The sequence below is a fragment of the Xyrauchen texanus genome, chromosome 36, assembly GCF_025860055.1.
Source record: "Xyrauchen texanus isolate HMW12.3.18 chromosome 36, RBS_HiC_50CHRs, whole genome shotgun sequence".
Lineage (NCBI taxonomy): Eukaryota > Metazoa > Chordata > Actinopteri > Cypriniformes > Catostomidae > Xyrauchen > Xyrauchen texanus.
In genome coordinates this window covers 28,300,392-28,318,809 of record NC_068311.1, presented here as the reverse complement: position 1 = coordinate 28,318,809, position 18,418 = coordinate 28,300,392, and the positions used below count along the sequence as shown (strand labels likewise).

Here is an 18,418-nt window from a genome sequence, read left to right as displayed (position 1 = left end):
TGGTTCTCGCTCTTGGTTGGGCTCGTAGTGAGTTGTGCGTGGATGCCATGGAGAATAGTGTGGGCCTCCACACACACTATGTCTCTGCTGTAACGCGCTCAACAAGCCACGTGATAAGATGCACAGATTGACTGTCTCAGATGCGGAGGCAAATGAGATTCGTCCTCCGCCACCCGTATTGAGTAGAGTCAATACGCCGCCACGAGGACTTGGAGCGTATTGGAAATTGGGCATGCCAAATTGGGGAGAAATCGAGAGAAAATAACACAAAAAATATATAAAATAAAATAACATTTATGGTGACATGGCTATCAGCATGCAACAACAAACACAGCGAAAGTCGTGATGTCCGATTTGTGTGAAGATACACATTCACAACTTTTCTATGCTAGATTAAAGGAGGAAAAGTCTGGAATACCGGACATTTATGATATGCTGTCACAGATGATCTTCTGTTGATTAATTACTGCTGATTTTGTTATATGAAAATGTACACTTAGTATGTAGTATTTACATTTGCAATATATTTTAAATTATTGTAAGAGTACACATTTTATTCCCTTATCTGTTTGTGAGAGCGCTTAGGAGTGTAGACCTTTCAAAATAAGAGTCCCCAGTGTATTTTTAATGTTTAAAGTTAAAAGTCCCACATTTTGCACCAAATCTCATTAGAATTTTCTGGTTATTATTGGGATTTTGGTTGCACAATAAACTGAATCTGGGATTTCATTCAATTTGGACTCTTGGAGACTTCTCGCAAGAACGCGCCATCATGATTACATCATACGAAAGCTTCGTGATGCGTTGATTGCTCGCAGGAATTTTATAAGTTAATAAAAGGTAGAATTATCTATTTATTTTTTAAACAAACCTATCGGCTTGCTTCAGAAGACATTCATTGATTGAGTCATGTGGATTACTTTTATGCTGCCTAAATATTACATTTGGACCATCAAACAGCTGGCACCCATTCACTTGCATTGTATGGACATACAGAGCTGAAATGGGTTATAAAAATCGTAATTTTGGAAATACTTGCCATACTGGAAAACATCATTTTTATGGTAGATTTGTTATCACTTATAATGCTAGGGTCAATCACACCTAACACGTTGTTATGTAAATATGCGCTAGACGTCATCTTTGACCATGACGCCACGTTTAGTTGTTTTTACAAAATCTCATGCAGAAGCACCATTTTTTAATGATTAAGGTCTAGATAAAAAAACAATCAAGAAAAAAACTTCAACCATTAAAAACGTCTTACATTCTGTTCCATTTGTTGTGGTCTGTCTAGCTTTTATAAGTGCATAAACTCATCCAGTCTGAAGCTATGACCGGCACTCTAAGTGATGATTACATTACATGTTTAATTTTTAATAATACACAACAATATTGCAGAAAATTCCACAAACAGAATGCTGTTTATATCCAAATGTGGATGAGATCTGAAATCAATATATGTGCAAGGACTCACCCATGAAGTTGAGATATCCCTCCCCTCCAAGTCCATGAGTAAGCAGCCGGATCATCTTGTGTAGCTGAATCCCCCGATCAATGATAGAGTTCATGGGAATCATGGTGCTCATGTTGGTGTACATCTCCTTGTCCATCAGCCAGAAGGCAAGAGTTTTGTCACCCACCAGGGCCTGGCAGAGTGGGCAGAGAAATCATTTCAACAATTCAAATGCCACATTAGATTGAATGATTGCTGATTGATGAATAGCTTCCAATTGGCTGCTCTTGATATTGGGGGAAAATTGGGACATTCCTTGAAGAAGTACCTTTTAAACGTCATGGCTGAATACTGGCCTAATTTTTATGATTTTAAAGTGCCTGATAGTACTGAACCTCTTTATGTAGTTTGATTTTCATGGCAAAAATCAGGTTAAAATAATACAAGTAAAACTAAAGATGATTAATTATGACTAATTTAGTTAAAAACCTTTTCAAGGGTGTCAACGGAGTAAAAGAGTTTTCTCATAGGAGTAGAAATATTACAATCCAATTAAATGTTTGATAGACATTGGGCTCTGACATGATGCACATATGGGGGGATTTTCCCCTGACAGTAAAAACTGTGTTCGAGTCTTGAGTGGCCTATCCGACATCGTGTATAAGCGACTTGGTCCCATCAGTTATTAAAAGAGAAGAAACTTCTGGTCCCAACAGCAGGATTTATTTCATGTAATTAGTTTGTTAAGCACTGATCCCATTCTGATTGCCACTTGTTTTTGATATACAAATGTATGATTGGTTTCAGATGTGTGGAAGGTATTGAGCACTTTTTGAGTTCTGTAGATAATGCTTCTTCGGCAGCATTATCCGCTTGCTCATTTCCAGAGATTCCACAGTGGCCATGTACCCAGCAGAAGATGATGTTAAAACTCTGAGCTTCAAGGGATGACAATTTGATTAAAACATTCACAATTGTTGGGTGATCAGTTTGAATAGATTCTAGTGCTTCAAGAAATAATAAAAATTCCCATTCTCAATGAACTTCAGCTCCAACAGTAGATCATTGGCCTCTGCAGTGAAAATTGAGCTTTGGTCAGTAATACATGTACCCTGACGTAGTTGATTGTAGGGTTGCAGCGGTATACCGGTTTCACGGTATACCACGGTTTGAAAATGCAAGAAATTCGAGAAAAAAATACAACCGGACGGAGACTCTCACATGCGCATGCGCATCTCCTTTCCTTCTCGACTGTCTGTCAGGCTCGTCAACATGCGCCACACACACACGCAGCAGATGTCAGAGAGAAGCGAGGCGAGGGGGTCTGACATGAGTGTGTGTGTGAGTTAAAACAAGTGTTTCTCAACTGGTCTATTCGGACTGGGTCACGGACAGCAGGGAAATAACAATGCCATGGTAACTTCTACCATTGAAGATATTTCGGCGGCCGCCCAAGTGATCGAGTATTTATCTGCTGAGGCAGATTTAATGATAATTTCGCTAACAGCTAAAGACTCATCATCTGCACTTTCGCGAGTGTAACAAGCTCGCGCTAATGATCTGCTCTTCTCTCTGGCGCGCGCCTTCAACAACTGGGCTTCCCTCGATATTGCGGAGCGCAGACATCAAAACTGTGACCAATTTCAATTCTAGTGAGACTTTTCTAGTTTTAAAGTGTCCATTTGAACCTCTCAAACAGTAGCAGCCCTGACATGCCAAACAGCACTGAGGAGGAAAAGAGCAACACTGTGCCAAAGTGCCAAAAAAAAAAAAAAAAAAAACCTTTACAAATTTGTTTCAGGATTTTACATGAGTAAAAGAAACTGTTATATTTTGACAAAATGTTATAGTTTCATATGAAATAATCTAAAGGTAGAATCTATTAGACCTCATTTTATATCAACAGTGGCAGTTATAGTTAAAGTTTCAAGATGTGTTTCAGCTTGTATTTATTTATCATAAATACATTAATTTATTATTATTATTATTACTATTATTTAAGACTAGCACACTGACCTAACCATGGTAATGAGGAGCCTTTCCTTCTGTGTAATATGTGTATAAATATTTAATATTAGGTAACAAACGGGATAATAATGGGCTCATACGTAAATATGCTCTTCAATTTTTAAAAGGGGGAAAGAAAACGTCCTGTAGATTTTGACATCAACAACAAAAATAATGTCACTTGATGCATGTCCTTGTACTGGAAAACCATGAACAAAACTATACAACATAAAAGGAAATGCACATTAAATACAGGTTATATTTGATCTATGGCAGGTCGACACTTGATTTCCAATGTTTCCTGAAGCAAAACCAGTTGAGAAACACTGAGTTAAAGGTACAGACAGGAGCAGCCTGGCTGTGCTGTCGTGCACCTACAGTATATGTTAACTGTTAATAATCATAGGACATTACTTTAAAAGCTCACACAGCTGATGTTATTTTTCATTTAGTAGTTAATTTAACATGCTATGCTAAAATAATTTAGTTATATAACATGTTATAGTTACATGCTATTTTTTATCATGTTTATAATTCTGTTTATTATAATTCTGTTAGCTTTCGTATTTTTTCTATTTATTTTATTTTCAAAAGGGAGACTTTTTTTTTACACATACTTCAATAAAATAAATGGTTACTGTGTACTGTGATGTGGATTAGGAACGCGATTGGAGGAGAGAGGAAGGAACAACAAAGGGACAAATTTGACTGCGCTTATCACCAGAGAGTGAGGCCTGGATTTTTCATAGCTGTTGATTGCACTTCTTGAGTGAAAGTGGAGTGGCATGAGTTAATTTGATCTTCAAGCGCCGAAGAGCTCCATGATCAAGGTGCGACGGTAAATTAAAGGTCTAAAGTGGAAGCGCCAGATGATTCCTTAATTCTTCTGACCAACCTTTTATTCCCTCGTCATACAGGTACACGCAAACTCTCCAGGACCCAGCGTGCACCATTACAAAACTCTGCTATGGCCTGAACTCTCTCTCACAATTTTACTTATTTTTGTTGTATGTTTCATTCTGTTGAAATGTATGCGCTGTTCCTAGACTTGGTCTTAGACTCCTTGTTGCTTGCTGTGAATCTTGTGCCATTTGAAAAATATACTTGTGCTTTGGAAAGTGAAACACTTGTGAATTTATTTATAATACATATAATGCAAGTAATAGGTGGCTTTTAGAGCTGTCTGGGATAAAGGTATTTATTTGGACGTGCCCAAACCTTTCTGGCACCCGAATTTGTTTTAAAATGTTTAATTTAAAAGTTAGTCACTGCCACCGTTACAACTTGCTAAGTACTTCAATATGGATTAATAACCGTTGGCAACAATGGCTGTAAAATGACATCTTTAAGTTAATCAACATTGACCTTATTTACTCTCTCAATACACGTTCCTGGTCTTTTTGTGCACGATTCAAAGTTGCATGTTATTTGAAAGAAAAAAGCATCTTTGTAATTTATAAAAATGCAACAATGTCAGGCTATCCACACATTTTGACCAATGAATTTCCATGTCTTTTCCAGTTGTTAATTTATAAGATAAGGATTTTAAGAAATAAATATTCATAAAAATTATAGGCTTATAGGGTTCAACTCAATTCCGTTAATAATAATAACTATAATAATACAATTTTAAATAATAATTATAATGTGGATTTATATATATACTGGCGGCCAAAAGTTGTGTATAATGTACAGATTTTGCTGTTTCAGAAGGCAATTGCTCCTTTAATTCACCAAAGTGGCATTCAACTGATCACAATATATAGTCAGGACATTACTGATGCAAAAAACGGCACCATCACTATTTGCAAAAAAGAAACGTCTTTCTATAGAAACTTGTCAGTCACTGTTTTGAGGAATGGAGGCTAAACAATGCTTGAAATTGCCCAAAAAAACCAGAAGATTTCATACAAAGGTGTACACTACAGTCTTCAATGAAAACTGGCTCTAACAAGGACAGAAAGAGATGTGTAAGTCCAGATGTACAACTAAACAAGAGGATAAGTACATCAGAGTCTCTAGTTTGAGAAATGGATGCCTCACATGTCCTCCGCTGACAGCTTCATTGAATTCTACCCACTCAACACCAGTTTCATGTACAACAGTAAAGAGAAGACTCAGGGGTGCAGGACTTATGGGAAGAATTGCAAAGAAAAAGCCACTTTTGAAACAGAGAAGCAAAAAGAAAAGGTTTGAGTGGGCAAAGCAACAATTGGACATCAGATAATTGGAAAAGAGTGTAATGGATCTTAACTCTATTGAGCTTTTGTGGGATCAGCTAGACTGTAAGGTGTGTTAGAAGTGACAGACAAGACAGACACATCTATGGCAAGTGCTACAGGAAGTGTGGAGTGAAATGTCACTTGAGTATCTGGACAAACTGACAGCTAGAATGCCAAGGATCTGCAAAGCTGTCATTGCTACATGTGGAGGATTGTTTTTATATATATATATATATATATATATCACAAAAGCGTCTGAGTGCAGATGGTATGAGACCATCAGTACTCATGGAACATATCTCGTCCTATCGTCCAGTCAACATTTCAGCTTAACAAATTTTTAGTTCAAATTTCTAAAAATAATAACAAAATATAAAATAAAACATAACGTAATATTTATTAACTTTTAATCTTAACACGTTTAGTTCAGTTTTTGTTCAATTCAGTTTCTAAATAAATATATATTTGAATAATTATTACAAAATATATACAAATTTCAGTTTAGCACCTTTTTTTTCAATAATAATAATAATATAAAAATAAAATAAATAACATATACAAACACACACACACACTACCGGTCAAAAGTTTAGGGTCACTTACTCATTCTTTATTATTATTATTTTTCACATTTAAGGATAATAGTAAAGTCATCAAAACCATGCAAGAACAAAAATGGATCTATAGGAATTGTGTTGTTTCCAAAAAAAAAAAATATTTGTAATTGTTCCTCCTAAATTTTATCGTAAATAAATAAGGGTTTAAGCACAAATACAAGATGAAGCATTCAATGATGGTCAGAAGAGTGGAAAACTTTATTGGGATACGTTGCAAGCTGGATTCAAACTTATGTCGCCTGCAATGTGTCGGAGCAATATGTGCACACCGGCAAGCTAAAGGCGGGCATACATGGTGTCGTGCGAGCCCCCGATATTTTTTTTTTTCTTCCAGTCAGTAGAGATTGCGTGGAAAGCGTGGTCGCGGCTTGCATCGTGTGAGAGGAATTGTGAGCGGAGCCGAGTGGCTTACGAGCTGCTCACGACCTCCCGATAATTAAAAAAAATGTGGCTGATTTGGCGAACTACCTGAAGTTGACCAATCAAGATAAGGTGTTATAAGTCACACGATCAATGTAAACTGAATGTTCATGAAGCTTTTACACATTTGGAGAAAATAGTTGTTAAATCCAGAACAGATCTTCTTAAGAATGTCTGCGATCAACATACAAGCAGTGACACAGATGAGAAGGATGTAGCCTACATCTAAAGCTGAATATTACAGGTAGCCTACTCCACTAAAATAACTTGCTGCTATCGGCAAAGGAGTTTTCAGCTAATGCAGACCCCATGACAGTCTTCTTTTTTTATTTCTAAATCGCAAGCTACGAGGAATTAAAGCTATGTCCACCTCTGGCTTCATGTCTTATAAAAATAAATGGTGAGAAAATTTGTGCGATTGCACCTGTGTGATTTTCAGATAAACCGACTCGTAACGTGTACAGGGGCTCACGACCTCCCGAGAGTCAGAATTCGCACTGTGTACGCCCGGCCTAAGACTCTGACATCCAGTAACTTTTTCATACATGCTTAGTACAGTACATCCGGTCTTTTGATGGAAACTTTATTGCAATGCTAAACTACTGGTGTATTGATGAAGTGTCAAAGGCAAGTTTTACTGGTTTTCAAATCACTCACTCAACTGTCTCATATTGAGTTGCACAGATTGTTATTCTCAGACCTTGGAAACATAAAGAAGAAAAGAACCGTGAAGAAAAGTTGTGAAACAACAACCTGTCTTAGCTGTGCTGTTTGAATGTGTACAAACACGATGGATGTGCTAGTTTCTCATTTCAACCTCATCACGAGCACTACAACCTGTGGTGACACCAATTTTCATTCCCAATGACACATCAATTACATTTCCTTTTTTCACTTTGCTGGATGTACATGGGGCGGCAGTACCTGGTCGTGGCTCTCGGCGTAAGCGATGCATTTCTCGCCGTATCGTCTGTTGGTCATTGTGTACACAATGTTTTCTATGTTCCAATCTTCATCTTTGAATTCCTTGAGGATCTGAGAATGCAAATGAATAAATAAATTAATTATACAACGAGACAAATAAAAAAAAAGAGGTAAACGGCAACTTTTACAATTGTACATCAGCCTCAGTTACACATACAGAGCTTGAATCCATTGGAGCAAAGCAGTAATACATTTTGGAGGAGATTAAGATGGTAACGATCACTTATTTTAGTGATAAATGGATGCTGCACTTTGAGTCAATGCTTTAATGAACAAATAATGTAGATGCCATGAACTAAACGTGTTCAGCAATGTTTGGGGGGAACTAAATACAAATAGTGAAGCTGCTAATTCAACTTCATTTTTCAGTAGAGTAACAGTAGCTCAGCTGTTACAAAATAGTTCATCAAACTATTTTTATTTTGTCACATTGAGCTGTGTAGGTGTGTTCACACTGACTGAATACTGAAATGTCCTCTCCACGTCTCTCTTTCATAGCATTGCTGAGACATTTCAAAAAATCAGTTAGTTTGGACGGTTTGTTTTATTGAAACAGTTCCTATTCTTTTTTTTGTTGAGCATTGTTTTTCACCTCACATTTGCTTTTATGACACATTATCAGTTAGGTTTAGGTTCAAGGCTTATTGTTTGTTGTGAAACAACAATTAAGTCTTTTTTTCAATAAATTATCCTCCTAGCCCAGTAGGAGCCAATATGCACAAAGAATGTGAATTGCCAAAAGCACAAGAACAAGGATGTTACAGTGAAATTGAAAGTGGAGATTTACACAGGTGAGCCAAAACATTACGACCAGCTGCCTATATGCAGTTGGTCCTCCGCGTGCCACCAAAACGGCATCGATCCAACAAGGCATGGACTCTACAAGACCACTGAAGGTATCCTGTGGTATCTGGCACCAATACATTAGCAACAGATCCTTCAAGTCCTGTAAATTGCCAGGTGGAGCCACCATGGATTGGACTTTTTGGTCCAGCACATCTCACAGATGCTCAGATTGAGATCTGTGGAACTTGGAGGCCAGGGAAACACCATGAACTGTTCGTCATATTACTCAAACCATTCCCGGACAATATGTGCAGTGTGGCAGGGTGCATTATCCTGCTGAAAGAAACCACTGCCATCAGGAAATATCATTGGGTGTACCTGGTCTGCAACAATGGTTAGGTAGGTGGCATGTGCAAATTGACATCCACATGAATGGCTGGACCTAGTGTTTTCCCAGCAGAACATTGCTCAGAGCATCACACTGCCTCCACCGTCTTGTCATCATTCCACAGTACATCCTGGTGCCATCACTTCCCCAGGTAAATGGTGCACACGTATACGGCCGTCCATGATATGTAAAAGAAAACAGACTCATCGGCCCAGGTGACCTTTTTCCACTGCTCCATGGTTCAGTTCCAACACTCGAGTGCCCATTGTACTTCCAATGGTGGACAGGGGTAACCATGGACACTCTGACCCGTCTACAGCTATGCAGCCCCTTTAGCAGCATGGTGCAATGCACTGGGTGTTGTGACACATTCCTCCCGTAACCATCATTAAAATTTTCTGTGACTTGTGCCACAGTAGACCTTCTGTCAGTTCAGACCAGACAGAATAGCCGTCATTGCCCTCATGCAATGATGAGCTTGGGGCGTCCAACACCCTGTCACCGGTTCATGGTTTGTCCCTCCTTAGACCACTGTTGGTAGGTGCTTACCACTGCTGAACGGGAGCACCCCACAAGCCTTGACGTTTCAGAGATTCTCTGACCCAGTCATCTGGCCCTTGGCCCTTCTATTCAAGTCGGTCAGGTCTTTACTCCTGTCCAATTCTCCTTCAACATGTTGACTAAGAGAATCCAAACAGACCAAAATAGGCTTTTTGGACCTTCAAAGTTCTGGCCACCAGTCACTTGTATCGTATGGCCCTACAGAGCTGAGATATTATTCTAAAATATTTGTTTGTGTTCAGCAGAAGAAAGAAAGTCATACACTTCTGGGATGGCACAACAACGTTGTGAAAAAGTCATTAAATTAGCATCTGTATCAGATCTCCACCAAAGCACAAATGGAGAGAGTTCACCGTCAACACACTCTGCATCAACAACCTTTCCTTTTACACATGTGCCTTTTCTCACCACAGTTTGTCATACAACTCTCACTCATTTCTACCAGCTCCACTTTTCACTTTCAGTCCTATGACGCACAGCTCATACCGTAACACCTGAGATTTTTTCAGAACCAGACTGAGATCTACAGCCTGTCGAGGAGATGGAAAAGCTCACAGGAATGTACAGACTGTGAGTCCAACACAAACTTGAAGACCTGTCAAAATGCAACTGTGCATTTGTATTATTTTTATTTATTTTTTGCTAAACTGACATTGAATTCAAACGTCCTCAATTTTATAGCACAAAACAGATGTCTAATAATGTCTAAAGATTCAGTTTATTTAAATTTGAAGATGCTATCCAATAGAGATCAAATCTGTAGGTTCATGTTTTCGGGGAGATTTACTACCTGCCAAAATAAAAAATAAGCTGGTTTGCTGGTCTTAGCTGGTTTAAAGGGATAGTTCACCCAAAGATTTTAATTCTCACATCATTTAATCACACTCATGCCATTCCAGATGTATATGACTTTCATCTGCTGAACAAAAAATTTTTTTTTAGAAGAATGTCTCAGCTCTGCACAGTAGGTCCATACAATGCAAGTGAATGGTGGCCAAAACTTTAAAGGTCCAAAAAACACAAAGATAGCATAAAAGTAACCCATATAACTCTTGATCTCTTTTTCACCCACACCTATCATATCACTTCTGAAGACCTGGATTAAACCACTCGAGTTATATGGATTATTTTATGCTGATTTTATATGCTTTTTGGAACTTCAAAAGGTCTGGTCACCATTCACTTGCAATGTATGGACCTACATAGCTGAGATATTCTTCTAAAAATCTTTATTTGAAGAAAGTCATCCACCTTTGGGATGGCATGAGGGTGAGTACATGATGAGAATATACATTTTTGGGTGAACTATTCCTTAGTTTGGGAGACCAGCTAAGACCAGCCAACCATCTTATGCAATTTTTTTTTTTTTTTTTTTTGCAGGGCTGACAAAAACATGTCAAATTTTACACATCAGCAAATTCCCAGCAGCAAACAAGAAACAAGACAAGACTGTTTTATGTTCCTCAAAATATTCAGGGTGGTCTCTGTTAGTGTTGTGTGTCTTTACCTCACAAGCACACAACCTTTCAGGCCCCGCTCCAGTACAAACTGCATTGTGTGATTGACAGCAGCTAGTGAAGCCCATCAGAGTGACAGGCAATCATGTGCTGGGTGAGATTGGGCCTGACAGGTGAGTGACATGGAGGAAAACCCTTATATTAACCCACAGCCAAACAATCAATAGAAAGACAAAAAAGTCAGGAGTGTTGTAGCAGTCACTAGCGTTGCTAGTGAAATGAGAAGTAAAAGCCATCGCTCTTCATTTTCAACCTGCTCTGTTCGTCATTCAGGTTTTGTTCCGAGGGGAACTGTCTGTTAAGTGAACCCTTGAATCATACAGTGAAACAACCTAAAAACACCTTGCATTTAAAAATGGCGGTTTTGGGTTGTTTATATAGCTGTGTACAAATCCCAGTACTTTTAGCGTACATACTCAATTCAATAAAGAACATACTCATTTTGATCGTTAAAAAAGTATGTTAGTTAGGTATGCTGGTGCATAGAATAAAAGGTATTGTCCTTTGACTTTTCTTGGACCTATGACATACTAACAATTTACCAATTATAAGAATAAAACCAATATTTAACTTTATTATTATTATTATTAATATTTACCAATAAAACATGTACACTTGAAATGAGCCACTGAACTGACAGTTCTCCATCCTTTAATTACTTTCAACTGTATAAATCTGACTGCTCCTCAGCCCATTCAGGTTGCACAGGTAGTCCAGGAGATACCAAGAGATGGGCCGTTACACAAGGAGAGCTGGACATGGCCGTAGAAGGGCATCAACCCAGCAGCAGGACCGGTATCTGCTCCTTTGTGCGAGGATGAACAGGAGGAACACTGCCAGAGCCCTACAAAATGACCTCCAGCGGGCTACTGGTGTGCATGTTTCTGAACAAACTGTCAGAAACAGACTACATGAGGGTGGCATGAGCGACAGACATCCTCTGGTGGGACCTGTGCTCACAGCCCAGCACCATGCAGCTTGATTAGCATTCACCAGAGAACACCAGAATTGGCAGGTCCGCCATTGGCACCCCGTTATCTTCGCAGATGAGAGCAGGTTCACACTGAGCACATGTGAAAGATGTGAAAGAGCCTGGAGATGCTGTGGTGAACGTTATGCTGCCTGCAACATCATCCAGCATGACCAGTATGGCGGTGGGTCAGTGATGGTCTGGGCAGGCGTATCCTTTTACATAGACCACCATGTGCTAGTCAACGGTACCCTGATGAAATCCTCAGACCCATCGTCAGACCTTACGGTGCTGCAGTGGGCCCTGGGTTCCTCCTGGTGCAGGACAATGCACACTCTGGCCTCATGTGGCCAGAGTGTGTAGGCAGTTCCTGGATGACGAAGGCATTGATGCCATTGACTGGCCCTCACGTTCTCCAGACCTGAATCCAATTGAGAACATTTGGGACGTTATGTATCGGGGCTGGTTTGATTATTTCTGTAACTGTTGATCTCCTGAGATTTTCACGCACAACAGTCTCTAGAATTTACTCAGAATGGTGCCCAAAACCAAAAAAACATCCAGTGAGTGGCAGTTCTGCAAATGGAAACGCCTTGTTGATGAGAGAGGTCAACAGAGAATGAATAGAATGGTTTGAACTAACAAAGTCTACGCTAACTCAGATAACCGCTCTGTACAATTGTGGTGTGAAGTATATCATCTCAGAATGCTGTTCTGAGATGCGGGTTGGCGCTGTTTTGGCACGAGGGGACCCACAAAATATTAGGCAGGTGGCTGATCGGTATATATATATATATATATATACACACACACTGTATGGGCGTTTCTTTAAATTTGCACACCTTTGGCATTGTGGACTTTTATATATTCTAATTTAAGAGGGTTTTAAACTAGATGTTTAAACCCCAACTTATACAAAACACAATACAAAACCCCAATACAAAACACAATACACAACCGAAAATACATTTTTACACAACTGGACTTTTGATGCCAAATCTTTTCATTCCCGGGATGTAGCCCCTGTGACAACTAGCCCCAGCCTCCCCTACAACATTTATGAAGTATAATGTCTTTTTATAAACCTACAAGTCAAAAGGACCAGAGAAGAAATTACCGGAAAGAACATTTTGTGGTGGTTGTGTGCCGAGACACAATGCATGAACGAAAAAGCTAATTTCGCACCCTAACCCAGACTTGCCTGACTGTGTTCGCCTACACCCACCACTATTTCTTTCATTTAGACCTGCATTAAAGTACAAACACAGCATAAAGATTACTCTGTATTCAGAATGTCTCTTTCCAACGTTAAACACAGCTGAACTCCTGGCCCACACTAAGTCTGATAGCTTAGGGCTGAAAAATTATCCAGTCAGCTTTTGATTCGTAAGGCAATCGAGTGCAATTAACCAAATGAAAGAGGATGAATCCTAAAGCGTAGCACTCGGAGAAATGCAACCCCTAATGACTATGAGGTACAAAGGGCCAAATGGGAAATGGTCTTTCTCTGTTTATCGCTGCACGCATTACGTACCACCCGGCTTCCCCTCAATTATCATCTGACAGCTTAATTTTTGACTGATAGTGGATTCTATCACTCTTTCTTTGAGTGAGGACTCTCTCATGACCCCTTCCTATTGACAGAGGCAGAAAGAGAAATTATTTGATGTAATACACAATTGCAGTGCAATATAAAAAGTAAAAGCCCACTGACTGTTGTGAACATATTATGAATCATTGCATTGTCCTGGCTTGCAATCTACAGTACATAAAGGCATATACAGTAAATTATTCCTGCAATAGTTACATTCATAATAATAGAATGAAAAAGGACACCAGTAAAGGATTAATTTGCCTAAAAATGAAAATTCTGTAATTTACAGTGGGTACGGAAAGTATTCAGACCCCCTTAAATTTTTCACTCTGTTATATTGCAGCCATTTGCTAAAATCATTTAAGTTCATTTTTTTTCCTCATTATTGTAAACACAGCACCCCATATTGACAGAAAAACACAGAATTGTTGACATTTTTGCACATTTATTAAAAATGAAAAACTGAAATATCACATGGTCCTAAGTATTCAGACCCTTTGTTCAGTATTTAGTAGAAGCACCCTTTTGATCTAATACAGCCATGAGTCTTTTTGGGAAAGATGCAACAAGTTTTTCACATCTGGATTTGGGTATCCTCTGCCATTCCTCCTTGCAGATCCTCTCCAGTTCTGTCAGGTTGGATGGTAAACGTTGGTGGACAGCCATTTTCAGGTCTCTCCAGAGATGCTCAATTGGGTTTAAGTCAGGGCTCTGGCTGGGCCATTCAAGAACAGTCACGGAGTTGTTGTGAAGCCACTCCTTCATTATTTTAGCGGTGTACTTAGGGTCATTGTCTTTTTGGAAGGTGAACCTTCGGCCCAGTCTGAGGTCCAGAGCACTCTGGAGAAGGTTTTCGTCCAGGATATCCCTGTACTTGGCCGCATTCATCTTTCCCTCGATTGCAACCAGTCGTCCTGTCCCTGCAGCTGAAAAACACCCCCACAGCATGATGCTGCCACCACCATGCTTCACTGTTGAGACTGTATTGGACAGGTGATGAGCAGTGCCTGGTTTCTGCACACATACCGCTTAGAATTAAGGCCAAAAAGTTCTATCTTGGTCTCATCAGACCAGAGAATCTTATTTATCACCATCTTGGAGTCCTTCAGGTGTTTTTTAGCAAACTCCATGCGGGATTTCATGTGTCTTGCACTGAGGAGAGGCTTCCGTCATAAAGTCCCGACTGGTGGATGGCTGCAGTGATGGTTGACTTACTACAACTTTCTCCCATCTCCCGACTGCATCTCTGGAGCTCAGCCACAGTGATCTTTGGGTTCTTCTTTACCTCTCTCACTAAGGCTCTTCTCCCCCGATAGCTCAGTTTGGCCGGACGGCCAGCTCTAGAAAGGGTTCTGGTCGTCCCAAACGTCTTCCATTTAAGGATTATGGAGGCCACTGTGCTCTTATGAACCTTAAGGGCAGCAGAATTTTTTTTGTAACCTTGGCCAGATCTGTGCCTTGCCACAATTCTGTCTCTGAACTCTTCTGGCAGTTCCTTTGACCTCATGATTCTCATTTGCTCTGACATGCACTGTGAGCTGTAAGGTCTTATATAGACAGGTGTGTGGCTTTCCTAATCAAGTCAATCAGTATACTCAAACACAGCTGGACTCAACTGAAGGTGTAGAACCATCTCAAGGATGATCAGAAGAAATGGACAGCACCTGAGTTAAATATATGAGTGTCACAGCAAAGGGTCTGAATACTTAGGACCATGTGATATTTCAGTTTTTCTTTTTTAATAAATGTGCAAAAATGTCAACAATTCTGTGTTTTTCTGTCAGTATGGGGTGCTGTGTGTACAACTTAAATGATTTTAGCAAATGGCTGCAATATAACAAAGAGTGAAAAATTTAAGGGGGTCTGAATACTTTCCGTACCCACTGTATGTCATTCTAAACTAGTTTGACTATTTAAAATGGAGCACAAATGGAGAATTTTTAAAGATTGTCCTGGCCGCTCTTTTTTTTAAAGCAATTTCAATGAATGGGAACTAGAGCTTTAAGCTTCTAAACGAATGCACATACGGTATATCATATATCTTGTGCACTATATGCTGCATCTTCTAAAGTAATTTGTGTGCAAAACAGACTGAAATTTAAGTTGTTATACACTGAAAATCTCGACACCCTTGATTACTTTTCTTTGGCATTCATGTAGCGATGTCTGATTTGTGAACGAATCGCTCTTTTGAGACTAATGTTTTCAATGAATTGATTGATCCGGATCACGAAACTGATCTCGATGATTCATTTGCAGCAGTTAACACCTCACTGGAATGGAAGATTATCAGTGACTCAAGACTTAAACTTCAGGCTGTTTCCAGAGTTCCCAGATGAATTCACCATAAATGCATAGAAAAGAGCAACCAGTACATTCTTCAAAAAAGCTCATGTGTTCCACAAAAGAAAGTCATATGGGTATGGAACAATATGAGGGGGAGTATTTGATGATATTATTTAAATTTTTTGGTGAATTACTCCTTTAATGGACCATTATATCAGAACCAAACAGCATTGAATGGATAATGCCGTAGACAAAGGTGACTTCAGACCACAATCGTAAGTTAATTTGTATGTTTAGCTGGGGAACAGGGCCGAGCTAGCTCTCTCCCTGTAGCTGTCTTTGTGAGATGGCAGCATTTGAGCCGTTCTTCACTAGCTTTAATTGCATCCATTACATTTCAATTGGTTAGAGCCGGACAGAAGGGCACTGACTAAATTAGAGGGCCTTTGTTATGCTATCCATTGGAAGCGACAGTGTTTTGGAGTGGTAATCAGATACAATCAGGCAATCTTGTGCTGCAAGCCATATCTGTTACTCTTATCAGGGCATCTTAATTTCTCAGAGGCTCTGAGATGTAGTTGGGTTGCAACTACGGGCCTCAGAGGTCGGATTAATCAGACAGGTTGGGGGACATTGGAGGCAGGGGTTAGGATGTGTGTGAATGTAAGAGTGTGTCAGCAAGCAAGGCTGCCCAAGTGAAATACCAACGTTCAGTTCTTACTCTGCAACGATGAATCTCACAAAGCCGGGCAAGAACATGACCGAATCATATTTCACCCCAATAAAAAAGACAATCAAGCCTTTAGGACAATGACACCCTATAAAAACAAAATTGTAGTTTTGTGTTTTATAGTCAAACTGGTATCATAGAATCACTCTACTATACCTACAAGCAAAATTAATTTAGCATGCATCATTTCCTGGTGAAATGAACTCTAGAGGCACTACAGGTTGCTCCGGGGGGATTGTCCCTGTAATAAGGGCTCTGTAAGTCGGTTTGGATAAAAGCGTCTTACAAATGCATAAATGTACGTAAATGTAGTTTTACTCAAGTGCACTTAAAAGATAATATACTTTAATGTTTTAATTACATAACTACATTTACAAGCTTGTTCAATTGCGATGAAATAACACATATGGATGACTCAGCTTGCACTAAAAATGTGCTAAATGGTCATGAAAAAAGAAATGTCACAATGAATAAATATATATATATATATATTAATTAGCTAGTCCTCTACAACATTTGGTCATAAAATGTGATCTCATCTTCATCAAAGTCACAAGTATAGACAAACATGTTTTGCTTAAGTTAACAACACAAACAATTACAATTTTTCATGTCTTTACTCGAAGAGTACCAAGAGTTTCTGGTAGCTGCGCATTAGACCTGCACAACATTCAGAAGGAATTTGGACCATTCTTCTTTACAGAATGGATTCAGCTGAACCATATTCTTAGAATGTCTGGTGTGAACGGCTCTCTTGAGGTCATTCCACAGCATCTCTATTGGGTTAAGGTCTGAGCTCTGATTGGGCCACTCCAAAAGGACGATTATCTTTTTTTAAAGCCATTCTGTAGTGGATTTACTTCTATGTTTAGGGTTATTGTCCTGCTGTATCACCCAACTTCTACTGAGCTTCAGCTGGCGCACAGCCACCCTAACATTATCCTGTAGGATATCTTGATAAACTTGGGAATTCAGCCCCAAATCATGACCCCCCCAACCGTACTTCACTGTTGGGATGATGCTAACATGTAGGTATGCGGTGCCCTTTTTACACCATACGTAGTGCTGCTTGTTCTTCCCAAAGAATTCAAGTTCTTAGTTTTATCAGACCACAAAATATTTCCCCAGTAGTTTTGTGGAGTGTCAAGGTGGTCTTTGACAATTTTCAGGCATTTCATTGGAAAGCAGCTGCTTCCTTCGTGGTGTCCATGACTTTTTAATGTTTTCCATATAGCAGACTCATGATCAATGCTTCTTTTTTTACCTCATTGAGCATTCTGCGGTGTGCCCTTTGAGTCAAATGAATGGCCACTTCTAGGGAGAGTAACCACAGTACTAAATCATCTCCATATATAGACAAATAGTCTTAAATGTGGACAGATGAATATCTAAGCTCTTCGAGATGTCTTTGTAACCCTTTCTAGCTTGATGCAAAGCAACAATTCTTGATCTATGGTCTACTGAAATATCTTTTTTCGAGTAATGCTCAATGAGTTGCGAACTCAAAATGATTTTTTGTTTGAGTGCTTTTTAAAAGTCAGAGTAGCTGTAACCATCAGCTGTATTTTGTATTTTATTAATTGCATGTCAGATTTGCCAACTCCTGACTCTACTTTAGTTAAAACAGATTGCTTTAGTTCATTATTATAACTTAGATGAAGATCAAACCAGAGTGTAAGACAAACCCAGGTAATTCTAAAGGGTTCATATACTTTTTCTTGGCATTGTATATATTCATATTTCTAACTATATTTTTGGGATTTACATTTTTAACTATATTCATATTTACAACTATATAGTCAGATTTATAAAGATATTCACATTTACCTATATATTCAGACTTTGTTTTAAATCGGTTAAAATATTATTACACATAATTT

The 18,418-nt window shown here is 39.0% G+C and overlaps 1 protein-coding gene across 1 annotated transcript in view; it reads right to left on the bottom strand.

Moving 5' to 3' along the window:
• Positions 1-18,418, bottom strand: part of LOC127630272 (1,4-alpha-glucan-branching enzyme-like) — a 234,992-nt gene that overhangs the window by 91,176 nt on the left and 125,398 nt on the right. Inside the window, exons 11-12 of the mRNA XM_052107764.1 lie at positions 7,647-7,757; positions 1,478-1,649 (exon numbers count right to left, since the gene is read on the bottom strand). Of these exons, the coding sequence (XP_051963724.1) occupies positions 1,478-1,649; positions 7,647-7,757 (283 nt within the window). The remainder of the gene's footprint in view (positions 1-1,477; positions 1,650-7,646; positions 7,758-18,418) is intronic.